This window comes from Passer domesticus, chromosome 10 (genome assembly GCF_036417665.1).
Source record: "Passer domesticus isolate bPasDom1 chromosome 10, bPasDom1.hap1, whole genome shotgun sequence".
NCBI classification, from domain to species: domain Eukaryota; kingdom Metazoa; phylum Chordata; class Aves; order Passeriformes; family Passeridae; genus Passer; species Passer domesticus.
The window spans coordinates 21,708,017-21,731,223 of NC_087483.1; the positions used below are offsets into that span (position 1 = coordinate 21,708,017).

General features: G+C 52.8%; 2 protein-coding genes across 4 annotated transcripts; both read right to left on the reverse strand.

Moving 5' to 3' along the window:
• Positions 1-721: 721 nt before the first annotated feature.
• HOXD4 (homeobox D4) lies at positions 722-2,060 on the reverse strand. The gene is made up of 2 exons (XM_064435555.1): positions 1,566-2,060; positions 722-1,160 (listed from the first exon to the last, which is right to left on the reverse strand). The coding sequence occupies exons 1-2, from the start codon at positions 1,972-1,974 to the stop codon at positions 856-858; spliced, it is 714 nt and encodes a 237-aa protein (XP_064291625.1). The 5' UTR covers positions 1,975-2,060; the 3' UTR covers positions 722-855.
• Positions 2,061-17,586: 15,526 nt separating this feature from the next.
• HOXD8 (homeobox D8) lies at positions 17,587-19,835 on the reverse strand. Of its 3 annotated transcripts, XM_064435558.1 has the most exons (3): positions 19,425-19,835; positions 19,001-19,148; positions 17,587-18,422 (listed from the first exon to the last, which is right to left on the reverse strand). In XM_064435558.1, exons 1-3 carry the CDS (start codon positions 19,533-19,535, stop codon positions 18,127-18,129), a joined length of 555 nt encoding a protein of 184 aa, XP_064291628.1. In that variant the 5' UTR covers positions 19,536-19,835; the 3' UTR covers positions 17,587-18,126. The 3 variants fall into 3 exon arrangements, with proteins under 3 accessions (XP_064291628.1, XP_064291627.1, XP_064291626.1); XM_064435557.1 differs by having other exon boundaries at positions 17,587-18,419; positions 19,001-19,535; XM_064435556.1 differs by having other exon boundaries at positions 19,001-19,535.
• Positions 19,836-23,207: the final 3,372 nt, after the last annotated feature.

Consider the following 23,207-nt stretch of genomic DNA (forward strand, 5'->3'; position numbering starts at 1 on the left):
TTTCCTATTCACAAAGACGGAAATTCAAAAACAAGGGTGGGGGGAAACAAGAAAGTTGTGTACGTTCAAGACAAGTAAACATTACATATGTGTTCATGAGACAGGGAAGGAAAAATACTGTATTTCAGCTCCCCTTCCTCGTTTTTGGTTTGACTATTTTTCTTTTTGTCTTCATTCTTCTATGCAACAAATAAATAAACACACTAACATTACCAGAACATAAAATAACCCGTTTTCACTTCATTTCTATGCACACTTTCTGAGACGTTATGGAAATGAGCAAGAATTTTCATTACAACGAGAAAGGTAAAGCAGCACAAAAAAAAAAAAAAAGTTCACAGTTACTAGTCTTTCTGTTCGAATAAAAGACTATGCTATGAATTTCCTGTCCTCAACTTGCCCAAAATGCATTCTCCCGAAATTGCGTGGGATAAAAAGACAATTAAAAGTATAAATCCCAGAATAAAGCATCCAATCTTCACTTTAGAATTCAAAACTGAAACACAGGACAGTTTCATTTTCAATGATTTATTATTTTTTAAGGACAGAAGGTCTCATTTAATATTTTCCCAATTCCCACTGCCTGCATGATGGTTTGTTTGTTTTTCCCTCTCTCTTTCTTTCCTTTTTTTTTTTTTTGTTTTGTTTTGTTTTCCTTTTTTAGGTTGTGCTAGCAGAGGCAAATAAAATAAAGTCCAAAGTAGCGTCATTTTGTCTCCTTTGTACAACAGTACCTTAAAGAAAGATGACAGTTTCTTGTGTCCTTAGCTGCTACATGCAGGTTCTGCTTGGGCAGTGTCAGTTATGTACAGTACTGGTCAGAAGCGAAGGATGAAATGGAAAATTTCACCTCTTCTACAAAGTTGTCAAGTCAGTCTGATGGTCCTTGGAACCAGTTTGTAAATGGGGGTTTGAACCAGAGGAAGAAGATCTGCCCTTCGTGTTGGGCAGTTTGTGATCTTTTTTCCACTTCATTCTTCTGTTCTGAAACCAGATCTTGATCTGGCGCTCAGAGAGACACAAAGTGTGGGCTATCTCGATACGGCGGCGCCTGGTCAGGTACCTGTTAAAATGAAATTCTTTTTCCAGTTCTAGGACTTGCTGTCTGGTGTAAGCTGTGCGGGAGCGTTTAGGTTCCCCTCCGTTGTAATTGGGATTCACTGGGAAAAAAATACGGAGAACTTTTACAAAGCTAATCTTGACTTGCCGGTCCGACTTTACAAAAGAAAACCTTACGAGCTGCGAGCATGTGGCCGAGCTGGATTCGTCCCAGTTGCTTACAATGGCCGGGCTGCTTTCCCCCCTCGTTTGAGGCAGGCACTACGGGCACACGCAGCTAGGTAGGCTGGGAGCCTCTAGAAGGCTCCTAAAATGGAGTTTTATCCTGCACGGCAAAGCCCCGCATGGCCCACGGCCTATTTCCTCAGCAATAAAAATTTATGGCGAGTGTAATTGGCCACCTCGGCTTAAAAAGCTCGCCCACGAGCCTGGCAGGGACTCGGCAGAGCGCCGCTGAGGACGATCGGAAGCAGGGTAGAAGAGCAAAGTAAGAAGAGGATCCTTACCCGAGTTAACATGGACTTTCTTCATCCAGGGATAAACTACTGCTGGCTGCTTAACTGCGGAGCCGTTTGGGGGTTTGAGGGCCGGCTGCTGGCTGCAGGCTCGCGAGTTGGACATTGGAGGCGGTGGACAATGCTCTGCTGGGCCGGGGAAGTGGCTCGCCGGGCCGGATTGCTCCTGTCCGTGACCCCGCGGCTGCCCGGCAGAGCCCTGGGCATTGCTACAGCTAAAGGGCTGCTCGCTGTAGTTTGACCGTGGGTAGAGTCCCTGGTGCTGGAAATCAGCGCCCTGCGAGGCACTGTAGTACTCGGCCCCCTGCTCGCCTAAGTAGCTATTCTGCAAATATTCCTCGCAAGGAGGAAATTTGGGATCCACATACTTAGAGTTCACCATATACGAACTCATGGCCATTAATTTCTGAAGGTAGAAAATACTAATTTTTCTCGTGTTGTCTTTTTTTCCCCTGCCATAGAGCCCTCCTACTTGCTGTCAACTGAATAAAGTTAGGCGGGCATGTGACCGGCCCGGCCAATGGGGAGCCGGGCGCCCACCGCCGCATTTCCCCGCATTTCCAGCGATTCCACTCAATAACATCCCTCTCACCGAATGACCCCCCTCTCCGGCGGGCCGCACCCGCAAACCAGGTACCGGAGGTGTGGGGGTACCCCGGGGCGGCGGCCGCTGCCCTGCCCACAGCCTTTTGTCTGAGCCGGCTTCCCCCAGCCCCGGGGGATGCTGCCCTGCCGTCCGATCCTCTAGCCAGGATCGCCAGCGGGGCTCGGTACCTCGCTTTAAATAAAATAAGAAAAAGAATCGAAAGGAATATACAGAGCGATGAGCTGAAGCGGGGTTAAAAGGGAAGAAACTGATAAGCAGGCGAGGAAAAGAAAAGCCATCAAAGAAGAGGGTAATATGATGTACAATAGATCTGTCCTGTCTTTGTCTAGCAGAGGTCATCCAAAAGTTACCAGAATTTAGTTCTGCTGAATAAAATTAGGCAATCAGTAACTTCTCATTCACTTTCGAGCCTCAAAATATACGTGTGCATACGTACGCGTGCACAGACGCAAACGCCAACGTATATTTATAAATCTATACGTGTATGTATATAAAATCATACAGATGGCAAGAAAGAGTTCACTTTTAACCACTAAAGTTCAATCAATTGAACTGGAGACGTCATTTAATTAGGTTAAAAATATCACGGGTTTAATGAGATAAATTCGGTCTTCATTCATCAATATCATTCCTGGAGCACAAGTAAATACATTCCAGCGAGGCGAATGCTGCTTTTGCTGCTGTCGTAAATATTTTGATGCGATCTGGACCCTTGACAGGGAAATTTTGCTAACGTCTGGCATATCTAGCTAATTTATGAGTATCTTATAAAAGACTCATTCACTGATTGGTAGATAATATCTTTTTTTTTTTTTCCAGAAATTTTGTAACTTCTGGTGAATTTAACTGTTTAAATTCACAGATTGTCAGTGAGAGTTAGGACTGAACGACAGCCGAAGTTTTAAGAAACGTCCTAAAACCTAGCAAATAGGAGCGAGGCAGCAAAACTTTTTATAATTTCTGAGTGTTCAGCACGCACATGCCTCTTGATTCCGCCAGTATTTTAACTTCTAACCATCTGCAGAAAGGTGAAGTTTTTGCATCGACCATATATTCCCCTAGAATCGAATCTGTGACTATATGAATATCACACAAATTCGGTTCTACAGGGTATATATAGACAACGTAATAACATTCTGTTTTCATCTACAATATAGCAGGTCTTTGCAATTCTCTTAGTCTCTTACTGTCTTCTGAGGAATGCAAACTATTCTGCTGGGACTCAGTTCTGAAATACAGATTTGCAAGAAGGTGGGATTTCAGAAAAGATTCACGCTTGTTATTATTTGCTGCAATAGAGCTATACGACCCTCCACCAATTCATAGCGACGAATTTCGCCTACCAAATTCTCAGAAAGACCTGCCGCTTTCTTTAAATTCTCTGCCACTTACGTCCTCGCTATGGAAAGCGGACGTGGTCAGTCAAATTGCGCTATTTAGAGCAATAATGGTTAAAGTAATTTAGTAAGGAGTCTTTAATATTTAGGCTAACACGAATCTGAAAAGATTCTCCAGAATTAGAAATTCCCCCAAAATAAAAAAGAATTTCTAAAAAATCGAAACAGAAGTAAAACAGCCGACAACAGAAACAGCGGTTGGTGAAAAAGATGAGATTAAAAGCTGGAGTTAGTTGCTCTCGGGAAAAAGAGAGTTTCCAAATTTACCTTCATCCTATTATGCTGGTCTAGCTATTATCCCCGCGATCTGCCTGCGAGCCTTAGCCTCGCACCCTCCCAGGTTTTCCCTGCCGTAGCGTTTATGGTGAAGGGCAGGGCGAGAGGTCAGCCGAAATCATTTACAAACATATCACAAAGTTTCATTATTTTTACTTTGTCGACAGCGGCACACAGGAGTACAAAAGTTCATGAATTGTGTCTGACCCAGCTCCTCACTGCTGTCCTGCGGTCAACCTCTTCTCCTTCCACTATTTAAAACAGGCACCATAAGGACAAATAATGGTGCGGGTGTGATACATCCAACCACTGCGGAGGGCAGATTTGGGGGTGTTGCGCTTATCCGAGCGATGTGTACCGGGTTGTTTGGCTGCCTCCAGCTCCCAAGCGCCTGAGCAGGGAGATGCTATTTTCAAACGCCTGCTTTCTGACCACTGCGGCGGTGCCTCCTTCGCAGCAAGTGCAACTCAAAACGACTTTATATCCTTAATCTCGCCCCGGATTCTTCAAATCCCTACCCAGCTATTTTCAGCATCTCTCCCCGCTTTGGCATCCTTGCTCTGAGGGGAGAGGGGACACCCCCCCGCCCTCGCGGGGGTTATTTACCACCGGCTGAAGTGGCAGGGTAACTCCCCTCCGCCCCCCAAAGAGAGCCATGGTTTGGGGCAGCCCCCGGGAGCGGACGAGCCCGCCTAGGGCTGCCCAGGGAGCAGCGACGGAGCTGGGGAAGCAGCAGCTCCCCGTTCTGCTTAATACTACACATTTTCATATTTGTTAGACGCTGTGACCTGCGTTTCACCTTATTGCACGACTTGCTCAGACAGGTCAAAGCCAAAGAGTTATTGATGAACAAAAGCGTTATATATTCACCTCCTGTTCAACTGCCCATACAAAATACTTTTGATCTATCAGGCTTTTTGTATTCTGGTTCATAATCAGTATGCTAAATGTACGTTGGCAGAAAACAAGTAATCCATACATTTAGGGCCGACCCTGCAATAAAATGCCAAGGGCGTCTACGTAGCTCAGGACTGAGCTATGGGGGAAGGAAAGTTACCTATGGAACACAATTAAAATTGCAACGCTGAAGGCGATTCTTTAGTTCGTATTTATAGGACTCGAAAACCAATATTGCTAAGGAAGACAAAAAGACCAGGAGAAGCTTGGCACATATAGTGAAATAGATTATTTATCAGGAAACAGGGAAAGGAAGCGGGGAAACGCAAACAAACACACAGACAAACACTCCTCTCCTTTACACGCTCCGGGTCAGAGCCGGGCTGGCAGAAACGGGAAGGGCGATGTACAACCTAATGAATCTCCAAATATCACAGTCGTTCCCTCCCTGTTTGAGAGACAAGCTGGTCTCAGCCTGGAGGACCAGGACCAAGGCACTCAGCTCCTCACTGGAGCCAGAAAGGTTCAACAGCAGCTCCTGATGCACACTGATCTTCTGCCCTCCCCTCGGTCCCCCCTGGTCTCAGGCAGGACCATCTGGGATGCGAAAACCCCTACAGTAAAAGATTGCCCTCCTAAGCTCTGATACCCGTTCTATTCCGTGCCTTCGCAGCATTTAAACCCACGTTAGAGCCGCCCTTGCCCCGAGACCTCTGGCAGCAGCAGAGGAGCTCTGGTGCCCGCAGAAGCGGGCTGCAGCCGGGCTGCCCGGGCTTGCCCGCGCTGACCGCCCCAGCTCCTGCCGCCTCCTGCACCCAGCCACCAGCCTGTGCCAAAGAGGGAACATCAGAGAGCAGCACAGCTCTGCCTGGGATCCCGGCTGGAGAAAAGAGTGGGAGTAGCCAAGGTTGTGAGGTGCTGGGATACAACGTGAGCCGTCTGGATGCTGCACAGGGAGGCGCTGTACAGTCCCGCCGAGTTAAAATGGAAACGCTGCTAATTGCTTTGGAGTGCTTAAAAGCAGGACGACACCTGTACAGCCCTGTAATAACCCCCAGGAGACTGCACCTCTGCTTTTAATGCTAGCCAGGATTATGACATGGTACCACAAACTGACTCCACAAGAACCTTCACATGCTGACATAGTCCTTTCTCTTTTTTTTTTTGTTTTTCTTTTTTTTTTTTGGGGGGGGGGGAGGGGTGGTGGGGGAGGAGAAGGAAGAAATATTCATCAGGAATCATAGTTTGGGGGTTTTTAGGTCTGGAGGGAAGAACCAGGATTTTCGAATAACACAAACTCTACAAGAAATAAAAGGTTACTTACTGTGGATGTTCTTCCATGCTGCAGAACCTGTTGCAATAAAAACGTTTGTTACTGTTGTATTCCACATACGGGTGATATTTCTGGAGAACAATTACAAACCACGTTTGATAGATGAAGGCAGAGAGGAGCTGGTGGCAAATCCTGCAAGCAGAGGAGTGGTGGGATGGAAGCCCCTTCCAAATGAGGACCACGTTGCATTCAGGCAGTTTTTTATGAATACACGCTTTCCCTGTGCCTGGGGTGTGATCTTTCACTTTTAATATTCATAGTCTAAATTTTATACCGGATAATTTCTAAAGAAATGAAGAGCCAGACCTCCCTCTTTCACTAATGGAAAAGAATAACAAAGGCCTTTTTTTTTTTTTTTTTGTTCTGTGGGAATCCAGTCACATTCAGATCACCTTTGCCAAACCATCACCCACAAAATACGCCATGCAGCATTATATCCGTGCTAAACACAGAAAGACCTACAATTTTATTAGAATAAATATCGGGTTACTCCAAAATAGTTCTCTTTTAGGATCACCTAATTAACCTATCAGTAACCACGAGACATGCGCCTTTGTTTGCATTATAGAAGGATAGATTTGACTTCTACTTTCCTTCAAATATTTTATTAAATATATCCAAAGGTCACATAAGGGAAACAAATCCACACTCTTAGTCTAATTATCCTGAAACGCGCCATACATTTAAAAGTAAATACTACTGGGGGGTTCTTTTCTGCAAGCGATTTTTCATCTCCTGTATTGCCTTCCTACAATATCTTGGCGAGTTATTGTATTAAACACAGAGCAATTGCCTCGGTATCAATAGCTCAGTGCATAGAGCTTCCCAACACCTTTCTTGTTTATTTTTTTTTTTTTTACGTTCTGCCCACTCTAGGTAACATTCATAGCCTGCGAGGAGAGTGGATTCATATCAACATTTTGGCACTAAGCATCCCCTTACGGAGCCTTTCCTTTTATCTTCAATTTTTATAAAAATAAATGGTTTTTATTAAAAAGAAAAAATAAATTTAAAAGCTTATCTCCATTAAGAAATCCCATTAAATTCCGAAACCTCAGCCAGAGGGCAGCGGGCGCAGCACCTGAGCTGTACCTGCCCGTGTCCCGGCAGAGCCGAGCCGCGCAGCCGGGCGCAGCGCTGCCCTCTCGCAGCGCGGCCGCGGAGGGGAGGCGGATAGCGGACTTACTGCGCGCTCCCCCCGCGGCCTGCGGGACCCGGGAGCAGAGGTGCCTGCGCGGTCGCATTCCGCCGACGGTTCCCCGCTAACACTTTCCCGATTACTGCTTCCAGGAACGAAAGCATCTGCACTTGTATGCTCTTAAACTAATTTATGGTGGGAATTATATTTTGGCTTGTCAACTCTCAAGCCATAAAACAAAGTTTATTGGAATCACGTGCTTCTAAATAGCCACTCAGGACTTATCTCTGTGGAACCATAAATAACCCTCAGCTTTAAACTTTTATTCGCTAAATAAAGGTTCTCTGAATCTGTCCTATAAAACGGGACCGGGTCGAAATAGCGGGGATGGGTGGAAGCTCGGCTGCCTGGCGTTATGCCGGCCTTTTTGAGGAGCGTGTTTTAGGAAAAGCTGAAAAGGGGACTTAGCGCTCCCAAAGTGCTCTTGGGGAAGGAGACAGGCGTGTTTTCTGTGGGTACCCGTCCAAACCTTTCTTTATAGCTCTTGGGGCACAAGGAAGCCCATCTTCAGGAGAAAAGGAAAAAAAGTTCCACCAAAAAAAAAAAGACACAAAAACACCCCCCCACCAAAAAAAACCCCACAAACAAACAAAAAACCAACACAAAAAAAAAAAAAGCCCCAAACAAACCAACTGAAAGATGGAACCTTTTCTCCCTTCGCTGGGTGTTTATGGCATTTTGGTGAGGTTTCCCCGCAAAACGGCTTTGAGACATTCATCTCAAAACTCGGGAGAGCTGTGCCAGGGGCTGCAGGTTCGCCGGGCACCCGAGGGACCTTTGTAAGCGACCAAACTGCTGCCAACAGTGAGTGCACAGGGCTTCGGAAAGGGAGAAAGTGTGAAGCCTGCCACAATGAGATCTTTGAGGACTGGAAGTTTAAGGACGGTTATAAAGCAATAAAAGAGCCCTGGTGTGAAGGGAGCAGGGTGTGAGTTCGCAAATGAGAATTTCAAGGAGCCCGAGCACAGGAAGTCAAATGTCCCTGGCAGTCACACAGCATGAAGAAACCCGGGCATAGCTCCCAATCTATCATGGCTAAGATGAGCACGTCGGAGCGGCCAGCAGCTCCCGGAGCATCCCAGGAAGGGTTCGTGCCTTCGCCAGAGGGCGGGGAGCTGTGTCAGCCCCGCCGGGGACCGGCCGCCGCAGAGGGGACACGGCCACTCGCCCGGCCCGCGGAGAGTGCGCCTCCGCCCGGGGGCTCAGCTCTGAAAAAGCAGCAAAATGCAAGTCCTTGCTGGGTGGTGGCACCAGCTGAGTGGTGCCTGTTTAACCCTACACTCTGCTCTTACTTCTTATGAAGTCACCCAAAAGGGCCAGCTCAGATCTCATTATATTTTTTAGATGGCTCCAGTCAGAGCTGGACAATTACTTTTCCTTCAGACAATAAGAGACATCCTGAGGTCCTTCCCTGCTCCTTCTTTATGATCCAGAGTGGCTTTGCATTCCACCATTTTTCTTGCTCTTTGCAAGGCCTTACTCACTTGGCATTGCCTTTGTTGCTTTTTCGTGGCCTAAGCTGCAGAACAGCCATTTCCCCTCCCCTGCCCAGGAAGGGACAGTGCACCAGGTGGCATTTCAGACACAGTGCATGGTCTGAGGAGCTTTATCAGGCCCGGGGCTCCAGCCAGCCATCCCAGAAAGAGGAGTGGGCTGCCTTGCATGGGGCTGACTGCAGGGTCTCTTTCAGCTGGTGCATGACCTGTGCTCCCAGTCCTGGGCAGGCAGAGGGACAAGCTCCCTGGAGCTCCCAGAGCCTTGCTCAGGCACCTGGGCCTGGCCACAGTGGGTCCTGGATCAGGCTTCGTGGTACCCTCCTCCCCAAACACATCACCCTCACTGCCTTCTGGAAGAAGGGCTTCAGCAGCAGGCAGCTGCAGGGAGCCAACGCAGCCTTACCTGGAGAGGGGCAAGAAAAGGCTGTGTACTGGGACATGAGGGGTAGGGTGTAATGAGAAAGTGCAACAAAATGTAGGGAAAATCATTTGAGACAAGAATTGTGACGCAGAGTGGAGTGTGTTTGCCCAGGCACTGAGTGCTGGGAGTGGAAAGGTCAGGTCCCAGCAGCAGGGCCCATGGGTGGGCTCCAGGCCCTGTGCAGGACAGAGAGCATCACATCCCTCCCTCAGTGTCTGAGATTGCTTCAGCTCTCTTGGCCTGTCTCGTGGGCAAGAGAAGGCCATAGCTTGGAGATGAGAGACTGCCAGGGGAGGAGAGGAGCCATGGAGAGGCAGGTGGCATGGCAGTCAGGCTGCAGAAGTGACAGCCCCTGGCAAATGGGGTGGCCCAGGCTGGGCATGTGCTTCAGACACATGTGTCCAGGACATGGGGCTGTGAAAGATGAGGCTGTGAGATAGTGAGGAATTGATGACTGAGATACAGCTCCCTCTCATTTAAGAACAAGACAAATGTTTCAGTAACTGACTAATTCTAGCCATGAGATTTTTGAAGTGGGAATTAGAATGATTTTCACATTTCCTATTCTAAAATGCAGATGTGAAATTTGACTTTGAAGCTCTGGCCAGTTCATTCTCTAGGCTTTTATGCAAGTTTTCATATTTGGGGCTGATGATCTGGAGACAGATAAGAGGTGTAATGACATAACAGAGTAACAATTGGTTTCCCTCTGGTAATTGTGATAAAGAGCTTGGGGGAACTGAATCACATGTGCATGCCTCCATTGCCCTCAATGCGACTTGGCAGACATGACGACCGGCATCCTACCCCGAGGACCACACTGCCAGAAAATTACAGGTTCCGTCTCCGACTTTGAAGACCTACTAAGCACCTTGATAGCGTCCAACGCATTTTGCCCCTCTGCTTTTATCACAACCCCGACTTTTCACAGTCACCTCGTCGCCCATGCCCTCGCAGAGCAGGATGTGGGCATGCAAAGTCCCCTGCCTGCAGCACCCCAGCCCCGCAGGCGGATCCGGCGGCAGCAGGGGCCCGGAGCGGGCAGGGCGGCGTCGAGCCGCGCCTCAACATCAAACGGGGCAGCGGCGGCGACACCTCGGGTCCGCGGGGGAAGAGCGAGGAGTGCGGGGCAGGGAGGGGAGGCCGGGGGCCGTGGGAGCGTCTCGCCGGGGTAGGCACGGCCCGTGGGGGTGGGTGCCGCCAGGGTCGTGTCCGGGCACGGCTGGGGAAGGTGAAGCCTGCAGGCAACAGGTGAGGCGGAGGCAGGGAACTCTGCCGGGCCCCGGCTTGCAGGAGGCAAGGGAGGGTGTGCGGGGGCCGGGGGCTCTGCCCGCGGGAAGGGAGCCGGCGGGAAGGAGGGTGCTCTGGCACCCGCATCAAAGGAACAGGGAGGGAAGAGGCGGCTGCCCGACATCAAAGCGCGGGCTGGTGACCGGGAGGGCAGCGGGGCACACGAGGGGAGCCCCGCGGCACCGCGGGAGAGGCAGGGAGGGCGGGAGGGCGCGCACGGGGCGCGCCAGGCTCTGCGGACCCGGCAGAGACGGGAAATCGCGGCGCTGGAGAGACTGGGACAGCCGGGTCGGGGCTTGAGACGCCCGAGGAGGGCGGTGGAGCCCCGCCCGTGTCCCCCGCCCTCCGGTGGGCTCTGCCGGGGGCAGGCGGGCGGCAGGCGCGGGTCCCGAGGCTGGCGGCGGGGCGGTGGGCGGCCAGGCTTGTCCTACAGCGCCTTCTCCTGGAAGAGGCCGTGGAGACATAAGGGCTGGCGGCTGCGGCCGGGGCCTGCCGCGCCCCCGGCGGTCGCTGCACGGCCCGGCTCGGCGGCCCTGGGGGCGGCAGCCGCGGGCAGGTGGCCGCGTCCGTCCGTCCGTCCGTCCGTCCGTCGGGGCGTGCGCCCACACGCGGACAGATGCGGCGGAGCCGGGCCGCGACGGCGGGGCCGGCCGGGGAGCTGGGGTGACCCCCGGTGCCCTGCACTCCCGCAGGCTCCTACCCGGGCACTGGGTCGGGCTGCCTCCCCTTGGGCCGCACCCTCCCCCGCGGGCGATGGGAGGCGAGCGCCGAGCTCGGGCACAGCCTGCTGCCGCTGAATGCGGTTTTATTGCCTCTTGTCTCTCGCAGAGACCCTTCCTCCGCGCCCCGCCCGGCCTCCGCGACCTGCTGCAATGTTTATTGCGCCTCATCTTTTCCTTTCGCTTCCTGTTTTTTCCTCTCCCGCTCCAGCAGCATTGAGTGCCGCACTGCAGTAGAGCAGTAAATACCTTTAACAGCTGCCTGCCAACCGAGGGGTGAAATACCGTCTTTGTTCGGGTTTCTTTTTCTACCCCAAGCGCACATAAAACACCCCGTGGGAATTATATTTTTTGGGGGGAACGAGAAAATGAATCGGCGGGATTTTCAGTTCTTAAGAACGCAAAAGCAGCGTGCATATCTCCGCCTAGTCTTATCGAGTTTCCCGGGTCCGCAGTTCACAATGCACCCCACTCCTTGCACCAAAGCCCTGCCCGACTGGGGGAACAGAGGCTGCACTTCTCTTCCAGGCAACCTGCAGCAGCCAAGCGGGAGCCAACCTGAATTCCCGAGCGGCAGCCGGTGCCAGCGGTGCCCCGGCACTGTCAGGGACAGTGGGCTGCCGCTTCCTGCCAGCTGCTTTGTGGTGGTGTTTTTATACTGCCCGTGCGTCAGTAAAGGGTGCACTGGGGATCGGCTGTTTCCTTTCAACACATACACACAGGAAAAAAAAGAAAAAAAAAGAAAAAAGGAAAAAATAAATAATAATAAAAAAGATGAGTCAAATTCTGTCAAACACATCGGGAAACGAAGCAAGTGCGAGAAATTTGACTGTGAATCTTGTAGTCCAAAAATTTCAGCACACCAACACATCTATACTCATACCATGTTTTATAGGTGCATAAATAGATATAAAAATACAGTCCTTATATGTGCCATATATATAAGCATCTACATATAAATATATATATAATGTGCCATATATATAAAAGCGTATTTATTTGCTATGAATACTTTCAATTCCATAGATATTTTTAGGAAGATAAACAGACCTATGTGTACTTGAATGTTAATAATAAATAAATAAATACATACATACAAACATGCATACATCCGATAAGAAAAAGAATAAGAGCAAAAGCAAGCCAGGAAGGAAGCCATTTAGAAAAAAGCCGAATTCCCACATGAACCAGTGGAATCATAAATGCATGTGTTTATCCGCATGTGTCAGCAGATGGACCCGCAGACACACACATACATATTAGAATTCGTTAGAACATCCTGCTTTTGTGTTTTTTTGTTGTTTTTTTTTTTCTTTTTCCCCAGGCTACGAATAATTTCAAAACAGCTAAAGGACGAGATTTTCCGAAGTTTTTGGAGAGATTTATGGTCAAATAGCTATAATTACTGTGTCACCTAGGCGGGATTCTGAGAGTGAAACCTAACGCAGCGCATATTTTCCACGTTACTCTTGAAGACTGTTGCTATGTTGAAAACGATTCGTCCCAAATAATCCCCAAGTCCTGCAGGAGCGCAGGGCGGCCGGCTAGGGCGAACAGGGAAAGCGTGGGGGACAGGGATTTTATCGCTTACTGCAGTGGGGCTCGGGATCACCAGGCTGAGGGGTGCTCGGGGGTGGAATAAAGAACAACTTCTCCTGTGGGTTCAAAATATATACTCGGGGCATGACTGGCGCCTTTCCACCCTCACTGTGTGTTGTGTAGCCAGGCGTTCTGCTTTAGCGCTAATCCACTGGCTGCTTTCGGGGTAAATGGCGAGTGGGTAAATTCCTGCAGTGCAGCAGCACGGTGCATTGCAGGCGCGAGCACCGATGGGAACGCTGAACGCCAACCGGCGGGCTCTGCACCGTGCACTCTCAGTTGGAAATGAAGACGAGATGAGTTAAGCACATATACGTTCACAACAACGTACCCCCAAAGAACATGTGTTCTACAGAGAGAAGTGGATGCGCAGATACGATACATATATATGCGCATATAGGTAATGTGAATATGGATATATATACATATATGGGTAACGCAGGAATAGTTAACTATTCTATCTCCTCGACATATTTTAAAACAAACCCAAGGATTTGTTGCTGGGTTTATTTCCGAGAGCTTGTCCCCCATTTAGCCCCGGGTGATTTCCACGTGGGTAAGTGGCCGTACTGCGGGCGTGCGCTCCTGGCCGCGTCTCCGCGCAGCCGCCCCCGCGTTCCGGCTGCGAGCCCGGCCCTGCGCTGCCCACCGAGGAGCCGCAGCCCTGGCTCCGCGCTGCAGCGGCGCAAGGATGTCAGAAAAAGTCCCTGCGGGGCAGGCGAGGCTCCCGGGACTGGCCCCGGGCACTGCCCCCGGCTCGACCGGCTCGGCGGAGCCGCCCCGCGCCCTCCGCCCCCGCGGGAGCACTGACCCCGGTTCTCCTGCGAAAACACCTGTTAGGCTTTAAAGTCACTCGACTGCCCTTCCGCCGTGGGGGGAAACAAACTAAGCATCACCACAGCACGCTTCAGGCTAGCAGGGGGAAAAAAGTATCCCAAAAGCAGAGGGCCTTATATCGGAAGAAACCCCACCGGCGGGCGAGGCGCTGCCTGCGCGCACTGCGCCCCAGCCTTCCGCCCCTCACGGCGGAACACCAACACATCGTGGCCCGCGGCGCCTTTTCCGTGAGACACCGCGCGCAACAGCCGCTCTCACCCTGCGGCGTGCCCACAACCACTGTTAATGCAATAACACCGCCGACAATTACAATAGCAATAACAACAACAGCAATCGTAGCGGTAATAACAGTAATAGCAATACTAAAGGAAGAAGATGGGTTTTCGAGGGACAGGTGATGAGGAGGGACAGGAGGACAGGGGAGCCGGTGCCGTGCCGCATATCGCGGGGTACCAGCCCGAGGGGAGCGGAGTTCTTACCGGTTCGCGGCATTGCCCGCCTGCGGAGAAGCCCGGGAGGGTCGCTGTAATCCATTTTGCACCCGCGTAGCAATCCGTGTGCCGGAGGAGATAGCGGCAGCGGGGGCATCGAACGGTGGGAGAAGAACGAGGGGCTGCAGGCGGCGCGGCGGCGGGCGCGGGTCTCCGCGCATCCCTCCGTGGGCGCGGAAGAGGAGGCGGCGCGGGGCCCGGGAAGTGTCAGTGCAGCGGCGGCGGGACCGGCCGCGGGTTTGGGGGAGCGGGGCACAAACATGAGGGCGACTGCCATACACCTCAGCCTAGACAAAGGTTAGAAAAAGAGGGGCTGAGGCTCTCTGAAGGCAGAATGCAGGGGGAAATTCGCCAGGGAAATCAGGAAAAGGCCATGAAAGCGCTCGCTGCCTGCACATGACCAGCCGCAGCCAATGACGAGCCCAAATAGGTCATAAAAAGGTCTATTACCAAGTTGTAAATTTTCTTCAAACAAAAAGGAATTTACTGCAATTCCTTGCGGATTTTGCACATACTGCTTCCCAGCGCCATGTTTCTTTCGCCTGCGCGCTGCGCTTTTACTGAGCCTTCGGTCCCGCCTGCCCCCGGCCTGCGCGCCACGGGCGCGGTGGCGGAGCCCCGCAAGCACGGCCGGGACGCGGGAGATCCGCGCGGGCCGCGGAGAGAGGGGCACGCGGTGGCGGAACCGCGTAAAGAGGGCCAGGGCACTGTGCCGAAGGATCCGTTTCTTGCCAAACGAAAGGGGGCTTAACCCGCATCCCCACCCTCTTCTCCCACCCCTCCCCAGCGCTCCCCCGGGCACTAAAAGAAACCACATCTGCTTTAGCGCCCACTACTGAAGCGGAAGCCGTCACCGACATAAAAATGGCCCGAGACTCTTCCCCACCCCGCAGTGTGCGGTTCCCGCAGGTTGCGCCGGGCACTGTCACCGCGCCCAGTGCAGGCTGCCTCCGCCCCCGGTAAAACCTTCCCGGGGCACCAGCAGGGAAAATCCGATTCCTTAGAAAGTATTCTTTAAAAAAAAAATCAAAATGGGCCCGTGTCCACAAAGAATACTCGGCTCGGAGATGGAGTACTGGAGGTTTCTTGCTCAAGTTTTGTTTCAGGGAATAGCCAGAGCCCTCAGTCCGTGACCTCCGTGCCGGTTGTAACTGCTAACAAAAGTAAACACGCCTAAAGGTGTAGGATCGAGGTTGGATCTTTCTAACACGCTGCTTCAGGCAGTTGCACACCTTTGAATATCGCCTCGGCGGAGGCTATGGCAGCTCTCGTGGTGTGTCTGCAGCACGCATGGCCGCGCTGAGCTGCTCCTCAAGAGAACGGAGGAATTCCGCGGAAAGCAAAGGCGCGGTGCATCCGCCCCGCGGCCGTCTCAGGCGGCCTCTCGCCGCCGCTCCCGCCGCAACCCGCGCAGCCACGGCTTTTCCTTGCCAAAAGTCCGATGGCTCCACTTTTACAGGGGACTCGGTGGCCGCCTGGGTCAATTTCTGACTCCGTTATCTTTTTTCTTAGCAAGTTTCCAAGCGAGACCGAGGGAGACATTCAGATGCCAGGCTACGGGGGTAAATGCCTTAACTACAGCGATGTTTTGTTATTCCTAATGAGTAAGACAGGGGCGATTCCAGTTACCACTAGGCCTTCGCCAATTATGCGGGCTCAGGGAAGTCAGCTTTGCCTGCATGGCTGCGTTCCCAGTCGGTCCTAGGAGAGCAACGCAACGGAAACTTCTTCAGGAATATTTTAATTTTATTCTTTGTCTGATAATTAAAAACAACTACCGCAGCAGCTCTTTTCCGGACAAACACCAGCCTAAGGAGTGCTCCGCTGGTGTGTGAAGGTCCTCGACGTGCCTTGGCCCCGCGGGCAGCCCGGGGTGGCGGCGGGCGGCACCAGCACGGCTTTCCACAGCAGGGCCGCCGGCACCGCGTTGAGCCCAGCCTCCGCCGCCGGCGCAGCAAAAGCGAGAGGCTTTTCCTGCCCGGAGACCAAATATGTCGGTGCCACTACCCACGAGTATTGTTTTGAAAAGCCAGGGGGTTTTGCGCATCGGGCCACCGGGTTTCTTTAAACGCGCAGCTACCAGCCCCACATCCTCCCTTGACACTACGGATACCGGTGTGTTTATGCAAATCCACGCAGCAAAAATGTTTATTTCACTGCTTCGTTGCAGCTTCCCCTTGTTTACAACCTAGGCGATTAAAATAAAACCAAGAACAATAGCTCCTCTTGCTCGTGCCGCCCTCCAGAGCTGGCGCTTTGCAGCAGTGGAAACGTGCCTGCCTCGGTGGTGGGGAGCGGGGAAGAGGAAGGGAAACGAAATGAAGCAAACCCGCCCTGCAAGTCCCATCCCCGCGGACGGCGGCTCTCCCCGGGCCGGGCGCGCTCCCGGGAGGGAAGCGGTGGGTGCAGGAGAAGGGCCCAGCGGGCGGCACCGCCTCGGGAACCTGGCTATGGTTTTCCGAGCAAGGCCTCGGCTCAGCCCCGGCCTCGTTGGGATCACGCTCGTTTCTGGGCAGAAAATAGAATTATATATCGTGTTTGTCGCAGTTTGTGGCGCGTCCATTCGATTTCCTTCACGGAGCCATTGCTCAGGGGAGCGTCAGCCGGTAGGGAAAAATGGACGCAAACATCTTGGTAGAGATTTATACCTCATCCCTCGACCCTCTGCCTGCTACTCCTAAAAAGGATTGCTCTCGGCCGTCCTGTTTGATACTGCACTCTGCGGGACCCTGCCGAGAGCGGGAGCAAGAGGAGGGAGGGGAGAGGGAGAGAGAAATTAAATTGTTTTGATAATCAGAGCGGACCTTTCCTCCCGTGGCTGCGGGAACCGTGAGGCAGGCTCTCTCCTCTCCAGCTGCGGCCTCCGCTGGGAAACGCATCATATGATAATATTTAGGGGTAGAAACATCTTTCCCTCGGTCTACGCATGGTTTGGGACTCCTAAGAATTACAGCACTCCAGAAACCCCCACGCAAGGTCGCAAAAGCTTTCTATTTCTCTGCTTGCCAGCCACCCTCGGGGGAGGCTGGGCGCGTTTTGGCCGTGGCTTGCGAGGCGCTGCGAGCAGCCCTTGGGGATGGCGAGGGGCCGGAATGCTCTCCGGGCTCTCTGCCTCCGGCAGCACATGGCTCCGTGGGGTAGGGGCCGTGTTTGCCCGCAGCCGTGTCCCGCACGGCCGGCCCGCAGCCCGGGCTGGGGCCGCAAAAGGCGAGGGCAAGGCCCAGCACACCCCGGGGCTCCCGGGCCCGCTCGCAGGTGAGGCCGCAGCCCCCGCTGGCTCTGCTTGGACCACGGCTCCGCAGCGCTCGGGGCAGGCAGAAAAAGCGGGTTTTGTACGCAATGTGCCATTCCCAGACCCCGCAGAAACAGCCAGCATCGGAGGAGAGACGGGGCAGGGTGCAGGGGAGACACTGAAGGTTTCTTACAAAAGGAATATAGAGATGCCGATACATTTTGTAATTGAATAAATTCGGTTTATTTTAATCAAATATTATAGAAGAGGGTTAAATATATTCCTATGATATTTTCTTCAAGATTATTAAATTTATTTAATTTATTCAAAATAAGATAAGAATAAGAATTAAAATAGTACAAGTGCACTTGTCTTGATTAATAAAGCATTGTTAAATGTCTTACTTATTGATATTTATTATTAGGAAGTTTATGTCGTTTCCCACAATCATCGTCTTTTAAGATTGCAAATATATATATATATATGTATATCATTAGAAATTTATTGCTAGAAACTCTGTATCAAATTTGAAAAAAATAAGTAGATGAAATGTTAAATCTAGAGATCGTTCTGAATACGCTAATAAACAAAATAAAAGCACAAACAAGTGAAGCATCCGAAGCAGGGAAATGTCAGATGGAGGGACACGGGGCCACTCGTCCCGCGACAAGATCACGTAGAGGTGTGGATGAGCCGAGATGTCGGGCTTTAGCCCTGGTTATTTTTGATTGACTTTCACAAAGACAATTGGGGCAAAAATTAATTCGTCTGGCCTTCAGCTCTGTCTTCTTCCAGATCATGTGCTTCCTTTTTGGCCTCCCCTTCCTTTCCCTCCTGTCTGGAAGCGGGGAATTTGTCCTTGTTGTTCTCTTTTTTCCATTTCATCCTCCTGTTCTGAAACCAGATCTTTACCTGCCTCTCGGTGAGTCCTAGTGCGTGGGACACCTCGATCCTTCTCTTCCTGGTCAGATAGGGGTTAAATAGGAACTCCTTTTCCAGCTCTAGAGTCTGGAATCGGCTGTATGTTTGTCTTCCTCTCCTCCTACCCGGCGCTGCTGTTTAAAACAAAAACATAGGGGTTTGGAGGTTGGTGTGGCCGCTCAAAACAAGGCGCAGGCAGGCAGCGAGGACTCCCTGTCCCTCCGGAATCCCTCGAGAGAAGCCCCACAGACCCGCAGGGAGAGAAAGCAGAGGCCACAGAGGAGTCTAGAGCTTGACACTTGAGTGAGAGGAGCACAGCGACAGTAAATGCACGAAGCGCCTCAGCTGTCCCCTGCATAGGATGTTGTGGGGTCTCTTTATCATCTCGTACACCCCCCTGCCCGACCCTGCACCCTTCCCCTCCAGGCAGCGGCGACGGGAGACAGGCGAGCGTGTCAGCCGCGCCTCAGAGTCCGAGAGGCGTCTCAAAGGCTGCTCCTGGGCTGGCAGCTGCCTGCTGCAGAGGTTTCTGCTTGCTCACTGCATCTCTTTATTATCGCAAGCCACCGCGGTGTAGGAATCGCGGTGAGAGAGGTGGGGAGTAGGGGAGACAGAGGTAGGGAGCGAGAGTCAGCGAGAAAGAAGCAGGAGGAGGAAAAGAAAGTTTCAAACTCAGACGTGAGATGGAAGCAAATTTTTGACTGCGTCCAACCTTGTGGTCTCATCCAGGGAAACATTTGAGCAGGAGACGAGCTCTGATTTAAGTGGTCTGGTTCCTCGCCAATATTAGCACTGGACGATTTACAGTCAGGATATTGTACCAGCTCGGCCTCTTGCTGTGTCGTAAAAATCTGCTGTCTCTGTAAGTTATCGTATCCGTAAAATTTAGCGGGCTCCCCGTGACAGGTAACCCCGCTGCAGGGGGCAGGAGGCGGAGGCGCGGCGGGGGGAGGCGGAGGCGGCTGGTAGGCGGCCGTGGGGCTCCCCCCGGCCGGCTGGTAAAAGTCCGCGGCCGCGCCGCCGCCCCCCGCCCCGCCGGCCGCGGGGTGCGGGAAGCCGGCGGCGGCCGCGCCGTTCCCGTAGAGCAGAGCGGCGGCGGCGGCGGCGGCGGCGGCGGCGGCGTGTCGGCCGCTCACCTCGGGCGCGAAGTGACAGTCGTAGTACGGGGAATTGATGGCTTCCCCCGCCGCCGCGGCCGCCGCCACCTTGTACTTGGAGTAGAGCGGGTTGACAAAGTAGGAGCTCATCGGGGAGGGGGCAGCGGCGGGCGGGGGCGCGGGGCGCTGCTCACGCCGCCGCCGCCGCCGCCGCCGCCGCCGGTGCCTCTACGCCGCGCTCATGCCGCCGCCGCCGCCGCCGCCGGCCCGTGCGCTCCCCGCTCCTGCTCTCCGTGTATGTGGTGACCAGGACTGGATTATAATCGCTCCCAAAATGACCTGCCTCACTGCTTTTACTATTTCCTATTAGGCACACAGCAGCCCGCGCACGCACACACACACACACACACACACACGCTCATGAGCTCAGGGGGGACTTTTGGCTTCAGTTTACATGTGCCGCTCCTCGGGCAAGAAAAAAACTCGGCCCAGCCCTGCCCGGATCCACCCCGGCCGCGGCACCCCCGCTCCCCCCTCCGGTGTGCGCTCGCTGGAACCCCCACCGCGCAGGGGCGAGGCGGCCGCGCAGATCCCGCGCGATAACCGCGGGCGCGCTGCCCGGGGCGACGCCGCCCGGCTCTCCCCGGCTGCACCGCCCGGAGCGCGGCCTGCACCGCCGGCCGGCCAGGGCAGAGCCCCTCAGAGGGAGCCCATGCCCACCGCAGGGTCTTGGGGTGTAGGCCGAGGCAGTGGGGTGCCCGCAGGGCGGCAGCGTGCAGCGGCAGGGCCCCCCTGCCAACGGGCCCGCCGGGTCATTTCCTTCCAGGCGAGCAGAGCGCTGGGAAATGAGATGCACATTTACCCTTGACGCCTTGCACGCATGGCTGAGGCTCCAGGTTAATTGATACTTAATGGAAATCATGCCTATGAATATACTTTCCATCATTTCACCCTTGGTGGACGTCATTACCGAGGCAAAGAGAGGGAGGGGGGGGAAAAAATAAAAATGTGTGGGTGAACGGTTAGCACCGCTCGGGGACTCGGTCCGAAATAAGTGAGCCCTGTTCTCCGGGAGGAAGGAAGGAAGAAAAGCGCTGCCCAGCAGGCTCGGCGCTGCCCCCGCTCGGGCCGGCCACCCCCGCTGGCCCCCGTGCCCCAAGAAGCGTCGTCTCCAGTCCTCTCTTTCCCGCTTCGTCCTGCAGTGGGAATCAGATTTTTGGAGAGACGCCCTCAGGAGTTCGAGTCCGCCCTATTTTGGAGAGAGACGAAAAATGTAGGTGAAATATAATACAGGCCCAGCCAGAGCCACGTGTGACCGTCTGATGTGAATTGACAAAAAAATCCTTGTGGTTACAGAAAAGGCATCTCAGACTCCTTCCCCATCACACCCCGTTCTTTCACCACCCCCGCGCCTCCAGGCCGAGTCACTGGCTTTGTCTGGCTGACCAGCCCGGCCGCCCCGCATGCGAGCACCCCGGCGGGCCCTGTGCCCGCAACCACACCCTCGCCGTGCCAGGGGCCCCGCGGCCCGGGGCGCACGCCTTTAGGCACTCGCGGAGGCTCGGGGACCCCCGTGCGGCCCAAGGAAAGGCGCGGCAGGCGGGGAAGGCCGGGGCACACGCACACGGACACACAGCAGCCAAAGCCCCCGGTCGGAGAGCAGCAGGAAGGCAGGAGCCGGGCCCGGCGGGGTGAGCGCAGCGCAGAGCCGCCGCCTCGCCGCGCTCTGGGGCGCGGAGGGGCACGGCCGCTCCCGCAGCCCGCGGCGCGCTCGGCCCGCGGGGCGCGGAGCGGGGCGCGCACGGGTGGAGCGCGGGCGCCCTCTGGCGGCGCGCCGCGGCAGCGCAGGCAGCGCCCCGCTCCGCCCCGCTCCGCGCCCCGCTCCGCGCTGCCCCTCGGCCCCGCGCAAAGCCCGCGTGCGGAACGCCGTGCTGACCCACTGCTGCCTTGCTTTCTGGTTTTCCGCTGGCTTCCTTCATTTTTCTTTCTTTTTTCCTTTTATTTCCTTCCCCCCGCCCCCCCGCAATCCCCCCACCCCCCCGTCTTAACTTTACATTGCCATTTTCTTAGCACGTTTCGGTGACCCTCTTTTATTTTTTTGCCAGAGCTATAATTAACTGCATACAAAGAATGCGCCTCGTTTACACATGGCAGCCAGGAAGGACGCCCGAGCTTTGAAGACGACTGCTATCGCGTTTTCGATCATGTTCCCCCACATATTACACCACGAAATCTCCATGTGTGGTAGTTTCAGAGTTATACGTTTTTGTATGGAAGATGTTATTTTGTTTGCCCGCGCTTTTATGTATTTATGGATTGATTTATGTAAACAAAAGCAAGGATGAATCTTTGTTCGCCCCCTCCTTCATCACACATGCCTGTGAATTATTCGGTATAATGCGTGTGCACGAGACTGTGCATATGTGGAAACATATATTAACACAACCAACGGGTAGGAATTGAATTATTCCGTTTGACACTAAAAGTAATTTCCATAGATGAACTGCGTTTCGTCGATCGAGATGTTTGGTTTTCTTTCTGCCATTTTGAAATAAATGCACGCAATATTAGAAACAGGTAAACAAAAGGAAAAAAAAATACACGAGGTAAAATGTGTCAATCTGCCTGATGTAAAATATTAAAAAGATGGTGTGGGCTTGGTGAAAATTTCCTAACAGAGCCTCTGCTGGGATCAACACAATGCAGTTTTGTGTACAAGGATATTGTTTATGTGTTGTTACAGATCACACCCCCCCACACCCCCCCCGCCATGAGTATTTGCGAAAATATTGAGGCTGGCATCATAGGATTCATGGCAGAAGAATATCCAATAAAATACATTTCAACAAATAAGTGGACTTCGTAAAATCTCTGTTTCGTGACCTTCAGGTCCTTTTTGAGTCTGTTGCCTTGGCCCAATGCTGACATACTGAAATTTATAGTCCAAGGTTTTAAGACCTAGTTTGTCTGCATTTTTTGCCTTTTTTCCCCCCTAACAAACACAAACATCAAAATAAGGTGCTTTCAAAGAAAAGTGCCATAGCATATCGTAAACTCATTAGGTCCAGACGTCTAGCCATCTCAATGGTTTTATTATACCACGGTTCTTCCTGTTTTAAAAGAATTATAGGTATCTTCTCGACAATGGATGGGAAGCAATGCAACACCTTTTCCTGGCGGTGCATGCTTTTGCTTTCTTTTTTCCTTTTTTTTTTCTTCTTTTTTTTTTTTTTTTTTATTCACAGAGGTAAAAAACATTAAACACCAGGTCTCTCAGCTCTCCCCTGAATCTTGAATTAACCGAACTGCTCGTAAATATTTACGGGTCCTTCATTTTAATGGTTGCTCTTTAAACAAAGCATTTTTTACAATGAACTTCATCTCAATTATCTTGATAAAGTCATGTGTGTTTATAAATGCAGAAGGCATGAGGCGCGTTGCTAAATGAGCTCTCGCCAACAAAGCCGAACCTTTGGCAGCAGCCGCGTCCCCTCCAGAGCTTCCAGCCTCCCAGTTAGAGAAAGCGGGGTTTAGAAGAGACCCAGTAGGAAAAATAAAATAGGAATAAACCCCGTGTTTAACCCAACAGGCATCACCGTGTTTCCTTGGCTCCCGAGGACTGGTGTGGAAGTATTTCCTCACCGACCCCAAGGGATGGCTGGTGTTTGGGAGAGCGCGGGTACCTGAGGCCCGGCCCGGCCCGGCTGGCCTGGGGCAGCACGGGCGGCTCCGGGAGAGGGGGAAGGGGCGGAGGTGCCGCCGGGCCGCGGCTCGGCTCGGCTCGGCTCGGCTCGGCTCGGCTCGGCTCGGCTCGGCTCGGCC

Coding starts and splice junctions, on each gene's coding strand:
- HOXD4 (XM_064435555.1), bottom strand. CDS start 1,974: ATGGCCATGAGTTCGTATATGGTGAACTCTAAGTATGTGGATCCCAAA. Junction 1,161..1,565: donor GAAAGTCCATGTTAACTCGG/GTAAGGATCCTC, acceptor TTTTTTTCCCAG/TGAATCCCAATTACAACGGA.
- HOXD8 (XM_064435556.1), bottom strand. CDS start 19,535: ATGAGCTCCTACTTTGTCAACCCGCTCTACTCCAAGTACAAGGTGGCG. Junction 18,423..19,000: donor TCCCTGGATGAGACCACAAG/GTTGGACGCAGT, acceptor TGTTTTAAACAG/CAGCGCCGGGTAGGAGGAGA.